Source organism: Rhincodon typus, unplaced genomic scaffold, assembly GCF_021869965.1.
Source record: "Rhincodon typus isolate 14 unplaced genomic scaffold, sRhiTyp1.1 hic_rhity00002853, whole genome shotgun sequence".
NCBI lineage: Eukaryota > Metazoa > Chordata > Chondrichthyes > Orectolobiformes > Rhincodontidae > Rhincodon > Rhincodon typus.
This window is the reverse complement of record NW_025968491.1, coordinates 1,978-21,702: the sequence shown is the minus strand read 5'-3', so window position 1 is coordinate 21,702 and position 19,725 is coordinate 1,978. Positions and strand designations below refer to the sequence as shown.

General features: G+C 42.0%; 1 protein-coding gene across 1 annotated transcript; it reads right to left on the bottom strand.

Annotated features, from left to right (window-relative positions):
• Positions 1-412: 412 nt before the first annotated feature.
• tlr9 (toll-like receptor 9) lies at positions 413-19,026 on the bottom strand. Its single transcript, XM_020535784.2, has 2 exons — positions 18,960-19,026; positions 413-4,495 (listed from the first exon to the last, which is right to left on the bottom strand). The coding sequence occupies exons 1-2, from the start codon at positions 18,960-18,962 to the stop codon at positions 1,355-1,357; spliced, it is 3,144 nt and encodes a 1,047-aa protein (XP_020391373.1). The 5' UTR covers positions 18,963-19,026; the 3' UTR covers positions 413-1,354.
• Positions 19,027-19,725: the final 699 nt, after the last annotated feature.

Sequence of the window (19,725 nt, the reverse complement as noted above, 5' to 3'; positions counted from 1 at the left end):
GGCCAGATGGTTTCATTTCAGTGGAGGGGGTGGGGGTTAGCAACAATAAGTGCAAGGAACCATGTGGGTTGAATTTCCACAGAGGCCCTCATAAGTAGCCGTCCCCATTTCTGTAACACCTCTGCTCTGTCAGTGGGGATGACCCTGACCTTTCAGTTGTTTGCCAATTCAATAAATCACCTTGGTCCCATGGTAACATTTTCATCCTGGGCCTGTTACAATGTTCCAATGAAGCTCAACACAAGCTGAAGAAACAATGTCTCATTGAATGTGGAGCTGGAAAAGCCCAGCAGGTCAGACAGCATCCAAGGAGCAGGGAAGTCAACGTTTTGGGCTGAAACCCTAGCATTGAGGTCCCTCTCCTTAGACACTGTCTGATCTGCTGTGCTTTTCCAGCTCCACATTTATTGACTCTAACTTCCAGCATCTGCAGTCCTTTCTGTCTCCAAACAACATCTCATTTTTGTCTAGGTACATTTGCACCCTCTAGGGCTCAATGTAATATTGGGTTCCACAAATTCAGAGTATAATGCCTATCCTCCATTTTTCTTATAACCCTTCTCCCAACCCTCTTTGTGTCTTGTTCAATTTACTCTCAGCACAGCAGAGCTGTTTTCTCCTTTTCACATTTCCATTTACAATCATTCTATATCTCTATCGCTCCTTTACCACCTTTAACACTCCCCTTGTCTTTTGCTCTGGGCACCCTCTCAGTCTGTTCCACTCACTCCCCTCCCTCCTCTGTCACAGCATAAAAGCTACCATTTTCCAGCCCCATTTGGTTCTGAAGTAGAGTCATATAATGGACTTGAAAGCTTAACTCTATGTTTTGCTCTCTCAACAGATGCTATCAGACCTGCTGATTTTCTCCAACACTTTCTGTGTTTATTTCAGATTTCCAGCATCTGCGGTATTTTGCTTTTACTCAATTAACAACATGGAGTTCTTCACTTCTTCTGCTCTTGTACCACTCCCATGAAAATCAGCAGGAGCGAGAATGGAGGCGGAACACCTTGATGGATAACATTGGCACATGCTTATCGTCTCCCGCCTTTGCTCCAACCCAATCCCAGCAATGAAAGCTCAGTCCTAGTTTCTAAAATCTCCCTTTCTACTTGAATCATTTGAATAATGAACCAAGTTAAAGTGATTCAAAGTATTTGATAGAGTACGTTTTGGGGGAAACTCTTTCCTTACTTAGGTGAGTCCACATTAAAGGGCAGCACGGAAGTTGGCAAAAGATTAAAGTGAGAGCTGCACCTTCAAAGGTGATGTCAGGAAGCATTTCTTAACACCAAAGTGTAGTAGAAATCCTGTTACCAAGATACTTTGCCTTTGCTTGTCCTTTGTCAAATCAATGATTATGCCACAAGATGCTTTGTAAATTATATTCGAAGGGTAAAAAGCTCTCACTAAAATTTGGATCGTATTGCAATCTGTTGTCTCTGGTCAATACTTTTTGCAGCTTGAGCCAAAAATGTGGTTCTGCATGTGGATTGTGGGGCCAACTTAAGACAGAAGCTTTGCACAACCTCTTGCGTAACTGCAGATACTTTGACTTCCTCAGGGATTGATCCAAAAGGACTAATACAATGACGTCAATCTTCTCGTCCAATAGCCGTTGATGTGTAATGAAGAAGGCCTGTCTTAATTGTCCACTCACAAAATAAGAGTTTGTCAGTATAAAGATCGTTTTCCTACTTTGGTAAATAGCATCATACAAGTTCTCCATCGATGACTTGCCAGGAATCCAATCCCTCTCCTCAAGGCACAGCCTGAAATTGTGTGGGCCTTTCTTCTCCAGATTGACTACCAGCTCGTCATAAACCCAATCAGCTACCGCTTTGCATGTGGTGTCGAAAACTATAAATGCATCATAGTGCAGATTTTCTGAGACGATTGTTGTACTCCCTTTTAACTTGGCAGCGCAGACATGGAAAGCATACCAGAAATCCCAACCAAACAGCTTATTCAGTATTGGTAAGACTGTGAAAGTTGCTGTTAGCAGAAAGGTCAAGATAAAGCTTATACTTCCGTAAACCTTTTGGCAGGAAAGGGGATCTGTTGAAAGGATGCTCATTCCCTGTTGCGATTCTGGAAACTCACATTTCCAACTTGTAGTGAGGAGTGGCAAGGACACATTAGTATCTTCGATAAAGTGAATAAACCAGTCAGCATCACAGGTACAACTGAAAGGGTTATTGGCCAGAGCTAACACTTCCAAACCTCCCAGTAACTGAGAGGGAAAACTGTTTTTGTTTAATATTTTTATATGATTGTAGCTTAAGTCAAGATAGCACATTGCCCTGACTTTGGAGAAAAATGCACTGGAAAGTTTCGTTATCACATTGTGATGCAGGACAAGTTTGGAAAATGTCTTGGGGAAGTGACACGGTTTATTGGGCAAGCCATTAAGTAAATTATGGCTTAAGTCTAGAATCTGTAGATTGACTAGCACTGTCAGATTGTCCCAATTGAAAAAGTCGATCTGATTTTTGTTGATGTAAAGCTCTTTCAGACTTGGCGGGAATCGAATCATTGCTCCTGGGGGCACAGTCTTCAGCTTATTTTCCGAGATATCCAGGAAAGTCAAATTATGAAGATTGTAGAAGAAACTCAAGTACGTGTTTGTTCCACTTTCCCACATTATGTTTAACATGTTGCCCTTAAAGTTCAACGTATTCAAAGAGGTGCTGTGCAGCTCAGTTGATACTCGTTTAGCTATTTGGTTATGGGCGAGACTCAAATTCCTGAGAGAAGGGAGCATCTTGGTGAAGTTGAAGCTATGTCCCATACCTTTCATTTCAAAAGTGTAACTATTGTAACTGAGATCTAAAACCTCAAGCAATGGCATCTCTGAAAATGCCTTCTCGTAGTAAAAATCAATTCTATTGTGAGCAAGGTCCAAGTACTTCAGTTTTTTCAACCTGTTGAACTGAGAACCATTTAGCGCCTGTGTCAGATAATTCGAAGACAGCAAGAGACATTCAACATCTTCCAATCCTTCAAAATCTTCTGCTTTAATATCTGCAATGTTGTTGGATGATAAGTCAAAGGTCTTTGCATAAGAAGAACATCTTTGAAAGGAAAATCTATCAGAATGCTTAACTTCAGTACTGGCATTCTCATTATTCTCACCTTCAGGTCTTCTCTCAAAAAGCTGTTGCTCTTGATACTTGGTGAAGTCCTCTTTAATTCTACTATTTTCACTAGCATACTGGTTGGAGTTCCATGTTGAAAATGACACTTTGTTTTCAGACAGCCCAATGTATTTCAATGTTGTTAAATTTTCAAAGAGTTTCAGGTCAACCGACTGTATGAAATTCATTCGGAAGTTTACGGATGTAAGATTGGGAAGTCTGAGCAAAGAGTGTATGCCTCTCCGATCCAGCTTGCGGAAAAAATACCCATCAATCTGAAATTTTCTCAAAGATGTTAGATTCACAAAAGAAGGAGGTAAGACCAAGCGATTAAAGGTTTTCCAAGGTTCATAGTTATACATCAGGTTGAGATCTTGCAGCATGTGGAGATTTGCAAAAAATGTGGCAGTTTGAATTTCATAGGCAAGAAAGTTGTCTGATAGATCAAGTTCAGTTAAACATCCCAGAGATTGGAATAACTGGGCATTGAGCTGCTGAAGGGAGTTACCTCTGAGCACGAGCTGCTTCAGTTTTTGAAGGTGGAGGAAAGCTCCAGGAGACAGCTCGAGTGATTTACAAGGGAAACAGGGTTGTGCAGCATGGTCGCATCGTTGGCAGTTGCACGCCAGAAGAAGTTGCTTCAAGTGAATGAGATCTTTAAAATCCTCTGCGGAAATGTGCTGAATCTTATTCTCACAGAGACTCAGCTTAGTCAAGGATTGTGGAAGGCCTCTGGGCACAGCTGTGATGTTATTGAAGTCCATTTCTAATATGTTCAGCCTGTGCATACTCTTAAATGTGTCCTCTGCAATAGTCATTGAGGTGTTGCATGGATTTTGGTAATAACAGTTCTTGCTGACATTCAGAACCTGCAGGTTTACCAGATTGGAGACATTACTAAATTGCAGGTGGATGATATTGTTGAGGACCAACCTCAAGTCAATAAGGTTTGCAGGCAATGGTGGGATTCTCTTTAGACTGTTTCCTGTAAGGTCGATTTTCTTCAACTTGTGAAGGTTACAGAATGCTGTGGATTCAATGTTCAGTTTACATTCTTCGCCAGGGGATCGGAGTTTCCCAGGGCAACAGTTATGACTCAGGTCAAGTATCTCAAGGTTTGGGACACCAGAAAAAGATTGTCTCTTGATCTCTTGAAGTGAATTAAAATTTAGCAGCAGCGTGGTTGCATTTTCGGATCTGATTATAGGTACTGACGTTAAACCCCTGTTGCTGCAGTTAATCAGTGCGGAAAGCCTCGTACCATCACAAGGCGGGTAGCTTGGAAAACGACAGCCGGCAAAGATGCAATTGAGAAGCACAAGCAGTAATTCTCTCAAACAATTCTTGCAATTATCCTGCAATTAAGTAAAATGATAATAAACACTTTTTAAAATCCTCTGTCTTATAAAATAACATTTGTGTATGATTTGATTCTCTCTGTCAATCGATCATTAATTGTCACAGAATAGGGTGGCATGGTGGCTCAGTGTTTAGCACTGCTGCCTCACAGCACCAGGGACCCAGGTTCAATTCCACCCTCGGACGACTGTCTGTGTGAAGAGTGCACATTCTCCCCATGTCTACATGGGTTTCCTCTGGGTGCTCTGGTTTCCTCCAACAGTCCAAAGATGTGCAAGTTAAGTCGATTGGCCATGCTAAATTGCCCATAGTGTTCAGGGATGTGTAGGTTAGGTGTATTAGCCATGGGAAATGCAGGGTTGCAGGGAAAGGGTAGGGGGACAGGTCTGGTGGGATGCTTTGCAGAGGTGTGGACTTGTCGGGCCGAATGGGCTGTTTCCAGAATGTGGGGATTCTCTAATAATAATCCCTACAGTGCAGAAACAGGCTATTCAGCTCATCGAGTCCATACTAATCCTCAGAAGGGCATCCCATCCAGACCCACCTCCTATCGCATCCCTGTAACCCTGCATTTCCCATAGCTAATCAACCACTGTGGGCAATTTAGCATTGCCAATCCACCTGCATATCTTTGGACTGTGGGACGAAACTAGAGCACCTGGAGGAAACCCGCACAGATATGGGGAAAATGTGCAGATTCCACACAGGCATTCGCCTGGGGTGGGATCGATCCCAGGTCCCTGATGCTGTGATGCAGCAGTGCTACCACTGAGCCACCATGCAAATTGACAGTGCCTTTGACCCTGATTCAGAAAATTGTGGAGTTCTAGATCAAGTGAAAGGTTCTGATCAGCTAATGGCAGTTCCTCAGTGCAATGCAGTACTGTGGGAATGTTGCACTATTTAAGATATTAAGAAAAGAAGAATGAGAGAGCATAGATTGAAAGCGATGTGTGAACGAAACAAAGGAGGAAACTTTTTCACACAAGTCGCTGTGGTGGAGGTAGGCTCAGTTGAAACATTCAGGATGGCATTGGATGATAATTTGGATAGAAATAGTAGGCAGGGGTATACTTAACTGCAGGATAATTGCAAGAATTGCTTGAGAGAATTACTGCTTGTACATCTCAATTGCTTCTTCGCCTGCTGTCTTTTTCCAAGCTACCTGCCTTGTGATGGTACGAGGCTTTCCGCACTGATTAACATTCCCACAGTACTGCACTACACTGAACTGCTGCCATTAGCTGATCATAACCTTTGCCTTGGCCTTGAACTCCACAATTTTCTGATTTGGGGTCAAAGACACTGTCAATGTGCACAGTGGCTCAGTGCATGGTAATCTAGGTGATAGAACTGATGCAGGCATGATGGGCTGAAAAGCCTTCAATTGCGCTGTTAGAATCTGTGATCAAACTGGAGAAGCGCAGGGGAGTTTGCCCTGTTGTCTGGGACTATATTTACTTCCCAATTAAAAATCAGATTACAGAATGATGGCACGTCTACCCAGTGAAGGATGTGCCGATACAGATACGTTGATAGGCAGTTCACAAAGGGCAGAAAGCCAACCTGCAACATCATTGCTGCTACTTGCAGCCTCTCCATGCTGTGCAGGTGGAATCCTAATTGGCCCTGTTTTCAATGTGGCTATAGATGTTGGTTAGCTCGGTGAGCTGGATGCTGCTTTGTAATGCCAACAGTGCAGGTTCAAATCCTGCACAGTGTGAGGTTACTGTGAAGGTCATAACTTCTCACCTTGCCTGTAGCAATTGGGACCCTTGGGTTAAACACCCACCTATCGTGGGTCCCAGGCGAGAGAGTGGGACTGTGGTGAATTTACTTATTGGTGCTGAAGGGGCCATTTAATAGGTCTTTGTAATTACTGGTCATTCCAACAAAAAATACTTCCCTCCCCTACTTTGCACACCAAATCATGGCATGCTGTAGGATGGACAGAGAGTATTTCCTTTGGGAGACAATCGCTGATTACCATAATGTATTTGGGGCTGAATGTTTGGAAAGATAATGGAAGAGGGGAGCAGAATCAAAGAGCTGAGGTAACTGAGAAGAGGGCTCAGAGAAAACACAGTCCAGTGAATCATCTACCTTCTCTGCCCACTGTTTTCTTCTAAGGTTAATGCCCTTCGACTTTCAGTGACATTATCATCACTGAGCTCCCCCACTATCTACAACCTGGGAGATCGGGCGTTGGGAGGGTCATCATTGATTAGAAACTGAACTGGACCAGTCAAATAAATACTATGGCTGCAAGAGCAGGTCAGAGGCTAGAAATTCTGTGGCCAGTAACTCATCTCCTTACTCCCAAAACCTTCTCACCAGCAACAAGGCACAGATCAGGTGTGTGATGGAATACTTTTTAATGCTATTCCTTCTCTGACATTGGGTCAAAATCCTGGAACACCTTCCCTAATAGCATTGTGGATATTTACACCATATGGGCTGTTGTGTTTCAAGAAGGCAGCTCACCAACACATTCTCCAGGGCAATTAAGGTCATAGATAAGGTGAATAGCCAAAGTCTTTTCTCCAGGGTAGGAGAGATGTCCAAAACTAGAGAACATAGGTATAAGATGAAAAAGGAAAGGCTTAAAAAGGACTTGAGGGGCAATGTTTTCACACAGAGGGTGGTGCATGTTTGGATTGGGTGGCCAGAGGAAGTGGTAGAAATGATTACAACATTTAAAAGACATTTGGACAGGTGCATGAATGGGCAAGGTTTAGAGGGGTATGTACAAAACACATGCAAATGGAACCAATTCAGTTTAGGAAAGGTGGTTGGCATGGATGATTTGGATCAAAGAGTCTGTTTCCATGCTGTATGCCTCTATGATATGATATGACACTAAGGTGTAGCAGATTCAAAGCTGAGATGAAGAGAAAGTACTTCTGTCAAAGGGTCATGAATCTGTGGAATTCACCATTCCAGAGTTCAGCAGATACTGGGACATTGATTAAATTTAAGGAGGAGGGCGGTCTTTGTACTCTCCAAGGATTGGTGAATAGCCAGTGTTGTTTGTTTGTTTAAGAAGGCCAGCAGTGATAATCTGGGAAATTACAGGCTAGTGAGACTTACGTCAATGATAAGGAAATTATTGAGGAGATTTTTAGGATTAGGATGCACTCACCTTTGGAAAATTTTCGACTTAGCGATAGACAGCAAGGTTTTGTGCAGGGAAGGCCAAGTCTCACAAACCTGATTGAGTTTTTGGAGGAAGTAACAAAATGATTGATGAGCAGGGCAGTGGACTTTCGCAAGGCCTTTGACAAGGTCTCTCATGGCAGGCTTATATAAAAGGTGAAGTCACATGGAATCCACAATGAGCTGATAAGATGATAATAGAACTGGCTTAGTCGTAGAAGACAGAGAATAGCAGTGGACGGGTATCTTTCTGACTGGAGATCTGCAGGGATTGGAGCTGGGAGCCTTGTTGTTTGTAATATATATGAATGGTTTGAAGGAGAATGTAGATGGTCAGAAGTGTAGGCTTGTGGACAACACAAAGACTGTGGGACCTGCAGATAGTGAGGAGGATTGCTAGAGGATGCAGCAGAATATAGATAGACTGGAGACTTGGGTAGGGAAGTGACAGATGGAGTTTAATCCAGACAAATGTGAGGTGATGCATTTTTGGAGATCTAATACAGGAGGGAAGTATACACTAAATAACAGAACCCTTGGTAGCATCAACATACAGAGGAATACTGGTCTATAGTTCTACGGCTCCCTGAAATTGGCAACACAAGCGGATAAAGTGGTCAAAAAGGACATGGCATGCTTGCCTTCATCAGTCGGGGCATAGAGTTTAAAAATTGGCAAGTCATGTTGCAGCTGTATAGAACTTAAGTTAGGCCACATGTGGAATATTGTGTAAGGTTTTGGTCATCATATTACCAGAAGGATGTGGAGGTTTTGGAAAGGGTACAGAAAAGGTTTACCAGGATGTTGCCTGGTTTGAGAGCATTAGCTATGAGGAGAGATTGGACAAAATAGGCTAGGGGGTGGAGAGAAGTTGGGATTTAGATAGTTCTAATTAGCACTTCCTGACAACTCCAAAGCTTGATGCTTGATTGGTCAAACTATAATTGACAGTTTATTGGACATATCAGTTGGACATCTTCACCAAAGGACATTGATCTCTTAAGATAATAATTCATGCTATGGTTTGTTTTCACTTGAACATCCAAGGTGGGGGGTGTTGGTTTGGGGGAGTGGGGAGTCGCTACCTGATAGAGATTCACAAAATTATATGAGGCATGGATAGAATGGATATTTGGACGATTTTCCCCAGGGTATAAATGTCAATTACTAGGGGATATAGGTTTAAGGTAAAAGAGGGTGAGTTTAAACGAGATGTGAGAGGCAAGTTTTTCACATAGAGCGTGGTAAAGTGCCTGGAATACGCTACCAGAGGAGGTGGTGGAGGTGGATACAATAGCAACATTTAAGAAGCGTCTTGATGGGTATGTATAAGCAGGGAATAGAGGGATAATGTGTTGGCTCAGGCTTGGTGGGCCAAAGGGCCTTTTACTGTACTGTTCTTTTCCCTTTGAGAAAGGCAGGTTTTTAACTAGTAATGGGTTGCAGGATTATGGAAAGCAGGCAGGAAAGTGAAGATGGGGCTGAGATAAGATCAGCCACAGTCGTGTCAAATGGTGGAGCAGACTCAAGGGACGGAATTGCCTACTCCTGGTCCGAGTTCTTATCTCCTTATTTAATGATGACGGCAGCTTTAACAACCCTCAAGGAGCTTGACAAGATTGAAAATAGAAAAAGACACTTGAATGGCATCTAATACATTCAAGGTTCACTGCTTCCAACACAGTGTGTGTGTGTGTAAATCAGCTGCAAAATATACTGCAGCAACTCACCAAGACTCCTTAGCCAGTGTCTTCCATATCTGCAACCTCTGCCATCTGGAAGGAAACGGCCAGCAGATGCATTGAAACACCACCACTGGCAACTTCCCTCAAAACCACACACCATCTGGACTTGGAATTCTATTATCATTCCTTCACTATCATGTCATTGGGTCTAAATGCTGGAACTCCCTCACTAAAAGCATTGTAGATATGGGGCGGCATGGGGGCTCAGTGGTTAGCACTGCTGCCTCACAGCACCAGGGACCAGGGTTCAATTCCACCCTTGGGCAACTGTCTGTTTGGAGTTTGCACGTTCTCCCTGTGTCTGTGTGGGTTTCCGCCGGGTGCTCCGGTTTCCTCCCACAGTCCAAAGATGTGCAGGCTAGGTAAATTGGCCATGCTAAATTGCCCATGGGGATGTGTAGATTAGGTGGGTTATCAGGGGATGAGTCTGAGTGGGATGCTCTAAGGTTCGGTGTGGACTTGTTGGGTTGAAGGGCCTGTTTCCATACTGTAGGGATTCTATAAAAAAGATATATACACTACATAGGGGTAGTGGTTCAAGAAGGCAGCTCACTACCACCTTCTCCAGGGCAATTAAGGATGGCGAATAAATGCTGGCCTAGCTAGCAATGGCCACATCCTGTGAACAAATGAAAAGGAATGCAGCAGAGATTGTCATATCTGAGTGGGGCTCCTGAGCCTCACTATTCGATACTATTCACAGAGTTGACAATGCCATGAACTATCATCTTAAGAGATCAATGTCCTTTGGTGAAGATGTCCAACTGGTATGTCCAATAAACTGACAATTAGAGTTTGACCAATCAAGCATCAAGCTTTGGGGTGGTGGGGAGGTAGTAATTAGAGCTATCTAAATCCCAACTCCTCTCCACTCCTCTGCCTATTTTGAAGTTTTAGCGTACAGTATCCACTGCCATCCACGTTATCTCCTTGGTCGGAAGTAGGAAAATTGCTCAAAGCTGTTATATTGGGTGTGAAAAGTGAACACGATACAGTGAAGCCTAGTCGGCATGGATTTGGAAATGGGTAATTGTATTTGATGATGTTGTTGGGGTTTTTGAGGACATAACATACAGAGTTGAGAAAGGGAAGTAAGTAGACATAGTATATTTGGATTTTCAGAGGGTTTTTGAGAAAGTTCCCCACAACAAAATTAGAGCACATAGGATAGAAGGAAATATACTGGCATGGCTTAAGGGTTGGCTAAAAGATAGAACACACAGAGTGCAGAAAAGGGGCAGTTCCTGCATTAGCAGACTGTAACTAGTCGTAGTGGCAGACTGTAACTTGTAGCAGGTTCTGAGAAAGTGTCACCGGACCCGAAACGTTAACTCTGTTTTCACGGATGCTGCCAGATCTGCTGAGCTTTTCCAGCAACTTTGTTTTTGTAACTAGCAGGATCCACAATGATCTGTACTGAGGCCCCAGCTATTCACAATACATTTCGATGTTTTGGATGTGAGGAATCAGTGTAATATTTCCAAATTCGTGGATGGCACAAAGCTAGAAGGCAGTGCAGAAGTTATCAGGTTAAGGAGGCATGACAAGGCTAGGTGGCATTTATTTTAATGCAAGTAGTCTTGCAAGTAAGTTAAGGGTGTTAATTAATGCAAAAGAGGGAGAAAATAAATTTTGAGGGTAAACTTGCAAGTAATATCAGGACAGACAGCAAGCACTTCTTTAGATATACAGAAAGGAGGAGAGAAGACTAAGTGAACATAGGCCCCTAGAGAATGAGGCTGGAATAATAATAGAGTAATTGAAGTTGTAGAATCCCTCCAGGGCAGGAAGAGTCTATTTGGCACATTGAATCTCCACTGACTCTCCAAAGAGCATTCCATGCAGACCCAGCCCCCTGCTCAATCCCTGTAACCCCACATTTCCCATGGGTAACCCACCTAGCCTCACTGCCCTGGACACGATGGACAATTTAGCATGGCCAATCCACCTAATGGGGAACTAGAAAATGACAGGGGAGTTGAACATATACCTTGCATCAGTCTTCACAACAGATACACCAAAAGCATTCCAAAATTATTAAATAATGAAGGGGGAAATTGAGCAAAGGAAATAAATGTAATAACTATGACCAGAGGAAAAAGTGCAAGGGAAAATAATGGGGCTGTAGGCCAGTAGGTCCCTCAGACCTGATGGAATGCATCCTCTGATATCTAAGGGAGTAGCTACAGAGATAGTGGATGCACTGGTAGTACTCTTCCAAAAATAGTCCTGGAAGATTCTGGAAAAGTTCCAGATGATTGGAAAATTGCCAATGTTCAGCAGTGTCATTTAAAAAGAGAACAAGACAGATAAAGGTAAATGTAGGCTAGTTGGGATGGCACAGTGGCTCAGTGGTTAGCACTGCCACCTCACTGCACCAGGATCCTGGGTTTTATTCCATGCGCGGGTGACTGTCTGTGTGGCGTTTGCACGCTCTTCCTGTGTCTGTGTGGGTTTCCTCCTGGTGCTCCAGATTCCTCCAACCGTCTAAAGGTTAGGTAAATTGCCCATAGTGTCCAGGGATGTGTAGATTAGATTGATTACCCGTGGGAAATGCAGGGTTACAGGGAGTGCGTCTGGGTGGGATGTTCTTTGGAGGGTTGGTGTGGACTCAATGGGCTGAATGGCCTGCTTCCACACTGTAGGGTATCTATGTTGATGGGAAAATGTTACCGTCTATTATAAAGGATGCAATAGAAGGGCATTTTGAAGTACATAACATGATCAAGCAGAGTCAGCACAGCTTCATGAAAGGGAAATCATGCCTGACAAATTTACTAGAATTCTTTGATGAGATAAGAAGCAGGGTCTGTATTCTGTCACGTTTTGAAGAAAGAGAAGTGGTTGCATTGAGACCAACATTTAAATGGACAGACGGTAGATGCAGATAAGATGTTGTCAGCATCTAATTCTGTTAGTGGATTTGCTAAATTGCAACAACTTCAAGTAATAAGGGAAATAAATATTAGGATCACGGATTTGTCACTGTCAATGGTGAGTGGTGTTTGGGGAATTTGCTAATGGTGACTTTGGGGATATATGTGTGAGTTTTTTTTATTCCTTTCCAAGATGTGGGTGTCACTAACCATTTATTACCCATTCCTATTTGTCCAGAGGCTAGTTAAGTGTCAACTACATGGCAGTTTCCTTCCCAGAATGACAATAATGAGCCAGATAGGTTTTGCTGACAATCGACAATAGTTTCACAGTCATCAATTATCTCACTATTCCAGATATTTATTGAGTATCAAATTTCACGATCTGCCATAGCAGGATTCAAACCCAAGTCCCCATCATAGAATCCCTACAGCGTGGAAATGGGCCATTTGGCCCAACAAGTCCATGCCACCCCTCTGAAGAGCATCCCACCCAATCCCCTATCCCTGCATTTCCCATGTCTAATCCACCTAACCTAAACATCCTTGGGCACTATGGGCAATTTAACATGGCCAATCCACCTAGCCTACACATTTATGGACTGTGGGAGGAAATTGGAGCACCCGGAGGAAACCCACACAGATACAGGGAGAATGTGCAAACTCCACACAGACAGTCGCCCGAGGCTGGAATTGAATCTGTGTCCCTGGCGCTGTGAGGTAGCAGTGCTAACCACTGAGCCACTGAGCCACTGTGCCACCCTATTAGCAAGGTTTCTGGTTAATAGCCTAGTGATAATAAAACTAGACCATCACCTCACTATTTTGTAAACTTATAGAAGTATGAAAAATATAAAACAATATAAGAATGTAATAGTCATGAATGCAGCAGGGGAAAGCCCTTTTAGCAACAGGGTGTATGAAAAGATCTATGTACTAATAGGCAAAATGGTTCATAACATTTTGGTAGATTAGCCAAACTGTAAAATATCATCTACCCTAGCATGCACACTAAGAATTTGCTGCAGGTGATCCAAGGATATAGTCAACGTCAATTAGATTTTGGTAGAAATCCTAAAGACTGTCAGTATTAAGGGATTAGCTGCAGATTGGAAAGAACTGTAATTAAGCTTCCCTAAGCATTTGAATGCATTTATGCGATCAAAAGAGCATCTTTCAAACTGAAGTCTCAGAAAGAATTCAATGGGCCTTAGACATATTTAAGGCCTTTGGGAAACTCAAACAGTTGGTCTGGGGGCGAATGTACCCCTTGAAAAGGATCATGAAACATGGAAAGGAATGCAATTAATAAGAGGAGGATGTCAAGCAGTAAGAGTCCAGAAAGAGATAGCAGGGATATACAAAGTAGACAAGGCCAGGAATGCCACCAACAGCAGAAGACACACGCTCGGCAAAGCTTTGTGGCTACAAAATAAGCAGGAGTCAGCTAAATAAAAGCTTCCAGGAGCAAGAATTCCAGAGCTGGAGGGAATTTGGGTATGCCTGGAGGGCCCACATTAAGGACACCTAGCATTGTGCTATTGTCGATGGATATGTAAGGAAAAAAATACTTCTTGATGGTGTATGTAAAGCTCAGGTCAGATTTGTAATTTGAGATTTGAGAAACAATTGGGTGACTGGTGAGTGAGGGTAGACTCCCCACCATTAGGAAGAGTGATTTTAAAGTTTTTCTGAGCATATTTAGCAGCACAGTCATGGGCATGTAAATCTGTTGATGCCGATACAGCATTTTTGCAAGATTGAAAAATTCAGACAGAAGTATTTTTAAAGCCTTTGAAACAATCTGGAGATACGGAAGGGAAATTATTGAGGTTAAACAATGGCATACAAGAGATAAATGAAGCAGACAACATGTAGTATTTTTCACTTAGGCCTGCCTTGCTAAAAACAGTTGTATTTTGCTAAAGGCAGAATCAGCAATGTTTTGTTGGAACTGTGAAGAAAGGCTAGAAAGTACTTCCTTAATGATCTGAGGCATTGGAAAAATTAGTGATGGGTAAAATTATAAGGGAATTCAAACTTGGAATTTTCATGCCTCATGAGCTTTTAAAACGTTAATGTTTGGTATGAGACAGACTAAGTGGGGAATAGCCTGAAATCAACAGACCTACCGAGAAAATGTTAATAGGATCTCAATAAATCCGGCCAGATCCAGGTAAAAAAGAACTCTACAAGCAAGAAAGAAGCATATCTGTTGAGAAGGTTAATTTGGCAATTAGAGTGGTTAGATGTCTTATAATCAACCTGTTCAGAGCAGGTGAGATTGAACCTGTGCTTGTTAGCTCAGAGGAAGGCAAGTGCTCTTGCATTCTCAGAACCCTCCAGCAAGCATTTGTTTAAAGTAACTGCAGTAATATGGCAGGATTCAAACCAATGCAGGGATACCCTAATGGATTTCTAACGCATCACCTAAACCACTCGGCCACTATATGCAATCAACATAGATCAGTAACTTGTGAGATAATGCATTAGAATTCACACCATATTACAATGTGTTACTGTTAAAGAAGGGCTGAAGACAAATAAGATGTTGAAGAAGTTAAATTTAGAGCAATGTACACTCAGATTCCCAGTCTCGGCTTCAGCCATCAATGAAATTAATAATGCCTCGCATGCTAGTCTTCTCATTGATTATTCAAGTACGGCAGGATATCTTTAGTGGGAAGAAATGTTTGTTAACTTGGACATTGATAAAAATGGAAAGACTAGATAAAAGTAATTTAGCTGTGGAAACACTTGCAGTGGGAGACGTGAAAGGTTTGGCTGTGTATTTATCAAGAATTTTAAGGGCTTTCCATTATGGGAAGCAATCAGAAAACAATTTGCCTATTGAATTCTATAATTGATAGTCATTCACTTTAGAACAATGTTTACTCAGCAAAACGTGTTGTGGAAAAGACTTCGGAGGATAGATTTTATGAGAAGTTGGAATGAAAGGCGACTTTGAAAAACAAGCAACAGATTATGAAGAGGATTGCCTATCCGACCCTTGTGCTATCATGAATTGTTGTAATCTTATTGACCTCTTTTGTTTTCAAGAGGGTATAGGAATATAAAGTTTGTTGAAAATTGATCATATAATAATTAAACATATAATTAATGATCATTTTGTATATTTTCAAATAAATAGCTTTTTTGTTATTTGCTTATTAGGAGTAAAAAATAGAGAGTTCTATTCATATCTAATTCTGTTAATACGATGCTAAAAACCAAAGAATTAAAGGTAATTTAATCCTCTTGCTTATTGATGCTCCTTTGCAACATTATCTCAAGAAGGTCAGGTTCCATATGGAGGGTACTACTTCCCTGACCCCTCCATCTTCTCCAAATTGATAGATGGCCTTTCCAACATCCAGTTCTGAATGAGCAGAAATTTCCTCCAAATATTGCGAAGACTGAAGCCATTGTCTTTGGTCTTCACCACAAACTTCATTCCCCATCCCTCTCCCAGGCAAATAGCTCAGGCTGAGCCAGACTATTTGCAAACTTAGAATCTGAGCAGAGCCTAAGGTTATCTTTGGGTCACAAGTCCATGTTGTCACTGAGTCTGCGTGTTTATAAATCAGTAAATCACCTGACTTAAGTCACCTCATCAGGTTCATCTGCTGATGAAACTGTGACTGATGCCTATATCACATCTAGGCTTGATTATTCCCATGCACTTCTATCTTCTGTTCCCCATAATCCTAAACTCAGCTAAATCTCTGCTGCCATGTTCTAACAAAGAGATCCTACAAATACGTTAAGAGTAAGAGAGCAACGAGAGAGAGACAGTTGGACCCCTTAAGGATCAAAGAGGTCCACCTCAAGATATAGACTTTGCATTGAAACTCAGGAGAAGGGAAAGATGTTAAATGAATATTTTGTGTCAATTTTTACTGTGGAGAAAGAAATGGAGGCTAGAGAGCTTGGAAATTAGTGTTGATGTTTCGAAAACAGTCCACATTACAGAAGAGGAAGTGCTAGAGGTCTTAGAAAATATAAAAGTTAGTAAATTTTTGGACCTCACCTAATGTATCGCAGGATGTTGTGGGAAGTTAAGGAGGAAATTATGGGGACCCTTGCAGAAATATTTGTGTCATCTGGAACTATATGGGGAGGTGATGGCCTAGTGATATTATTGCTGGATGGTTAATCCAGAGACCCCGATAATGTTCTGAGGACCTGAGTTCAAAACCTTCTACAGCAGATGGTGGAATTTGAATTCAATAAATATCTGGAATTAAGAATCTAGTGATGCCCATGAATCTATTGGTGATTGTCGGAAAAACCCAACTGGCTCACTGATGTCCTTCACAGAAGGAAACTGCCATCTTACCTGGTCTGGCCTACATGTGACTCCAGACCCACGGCAATGTGGTTGACTCTTAATTGCCCAGAGGGCAGTTAGGGATGGGGAATAAATGCTGGTATAGCTGGTGATGCCCTCACCCTGTGAATGAATAAAAAAAAGCGATGATGACATGCTGGATGACTGGAGAGTGGCTAATGTTGTACCTTTGTTTAAGAAGGGATGTAAGGAGAAGTCGGGAAGCTATAGACCTGTGAGTCTGACTTCGGTGCTGGGTAAGCTTTTGGAGGTGATTCTGTAAGATAGGATTTATATGCAGTCGGAGAGGCGAGGAATGATTAGGGATAGTCAGCATAGTTTTGTGCGGGAAATTGTGTCTCACAAACTTGATTCAGTTTTTTGAGGTAGTAACCAAGAAGATTGATGAGGGCAGAGCGGTGGACATTGTTTACTTGGACTTTAGTAAAGCCTTTGAGAAGGTTCTGAATGGTAGACTAATTAATAAAGTTATATCACATGGGATTCAGGGTGTGTTTGCCAGTTGGATGCAAAATTGGCTTAATGGCGGGAGACAGAGAGTGGTGGTAGAAAGTTGTTTTTCAGAACGGAGGCCTGTTACTGGCAGTGTTCCACAGAGGTTGGTACTGGATCCACTTCTGTTTGCCATTTATATAAATGATTTAGATGATAATTTAGAAGGCATGATTAGTAAGTTTGCGGATGCCACCAAAATTGGTGGTATGGTGGACGGTGAAGAAAGATAGCTAAGATTACAAAGAGATCTTGATCAATGGGGTCATTGGACTGAGGAGCAGCAGATGGAGTTTAATTTGAATAAATGTAAAGTATTACATTTTGGTAAAACAAACAAGGGCAGAACTTATTCAATTAAAAGTAGGCCCTTGGGTATTGCTGTGGAACAGAGAAACCAAGGGGTTCATGTACATATTTCCTTGAAGCTTTCATACAGGGTGCTTAAGAAGGCATTTGGCATGCTTGCCTTCATGGCTTAGACCTTTGAGTATAGGAGTCGGGACATCATCTTGAAGTTGTACAGGACATTGCTGAGTTCTCTTCTGGAGTATTATGTTCAGTTCTGATCACCCTGTTATAGGAAGGATATTATTAAGCTAGAGAGGAGTTAGAAAAGATTTACCAGGATGTTGCCAGGGTTGGAGGGTTTGAGTCATAAGGACAGACAGGACAGGCTGGGACCTTTTTCACTGGAGCGTAGGAGGTTGAAGGGTGACATTATTGGGGTTTATAAAATCATGATGAGTATAGATAAGGTGAATGGCAGGTGTCTTTTCCCAGTGGTGGGAGATTTCAAGACTAGGGGCATATTTTCAAGGTGAGAGGAAAAAGAAATTAAAAAGACACGAGGGGCAACTTTTTTACACAGAGAATGGTTTGTGTGTGGAGTGAACTTCCAGAGGAAGTGATGGATGTGGGTACAATTACAACTTTCAAAAGATATTTGGATAAGTACATGAATAAGAAATATTTGGAAGGATATGGGCCAAGCACAGGCAGGTGGGACTAGTTCAATTTGGGATTATGGTCAGCATAGACTGGTTGGACTGAAAGGTCTGTTTCCATGCTGCCAGTCTCTATGAGTCTGTAACTCACACCAAGTCCCATTCACCTGTCAACCTAATGAATACTGAGCGACATCACTTCCCTGATGATCAACACCTCGATGTTAAAATTCTCACTCTTGTTTTTATATCCTTCCATGGCCTTGCCCCTTTCTGATCTGTGCAATCTCCTGCAGCCTTTCAACGTTCAGGATACTTGCATTCCTCAAACCCTAATATCTTGTGCTCTGCCATTGGCAAACTAGCCCTCTTAGGAATTCCATCTCTGTGTCTCTCCAGTTTTCTAACACTCTCTCTTCGTTTAAGGCACTCCATAAAACCTTGCACGTTGACCAAGTTTTGATGGAGACGATGGACTAACTAGAATGAAATGATCTGTGAAGCACAATTAATGCAAAGAGATGGGGCATTACATATAGTGAAGATAAGGGTTCAATATTGGGACATGAATGACAATTGAAGACAGAGAAGTAAGCTTCCATAAATTATTGTGAAGAGATAGAAAATGTCTCCTAAAGGTTACATGGAATGGACATTGCACCTCCTTTGTACAGGACTCGGTTATGGAGAGGGAGAAGGGAGGGGAGATAAGTAAAGTAAAAAAAAGTAAACTTATTTCATTTTTTTAACTTCATTTTCCTCTCTTGAAGCTTGGTCAAAGCTGAAATGCTATTTTCACCATTCTGTATCCTAGTCTGTGGAAAATAGATTTGCACACAATGCACTTGATCCAAACTGAAAAACTGCTGTCATGCAATCTTAAATGTACTTACCATTTCATCAGTATCTTTCGCAAATGCAAAGTTGTCGGTTATGAAAGTTCTCTGTCTGTGTCCAAAGTTATCAAACTTGCACTGCTGTTTCCAAATGCAATGTAGTTGTTTGGTCACATGAGATTGAATGCAACCAGCTGTATTTCCTTCGTGGAACCAACTGCGAATTGTAACTCACTGCTAAGGTTTCACTTCTGCTCTGCTTCAGAAATAGCCATGAAATTGCACATATTCTCTGGTGACACTGATCTCCCAAGGCATTGCTACCCAGAATGAGACAAACAATTTGCTGTAACAGGTTAAAACAGTAACCAAACTGCAACTGGGATTGGTTGATGTAGATCATTCCCAGTTGGAGAAAATGGACTTTACTTTTTGCCAGTTCAGTCTGGTTGTCCCCAGTTGAGTCCAGTTGATATGATAACAGGGAAATATAGAGAATCACCTTAATATATGCATTTGGGAGCACCCTGGCTTTTAGGGGAGGCAATGGCTTAGTGGTATTATCTCTGGACTGTGAATTCAGAGACCCAGGTAACATTCTGTGAGCCTGGTTTCAAATCCTGACACAGCAGATGGTGGAATATTGAATTCAATAGAAACAAAATCTGAAATTAAGAGTCTACTGATGACCATGAAACTGTTGTTAATTGTCAGAAAAGCCATTTGCTTCACTAATGTCCTTTAGGGAAGGAAGTTGCTGTCCTTACCTGGTCTGGCCTACATGTGACTCCAGAAACACAGCAATGTGGTTGACTCTTAACTG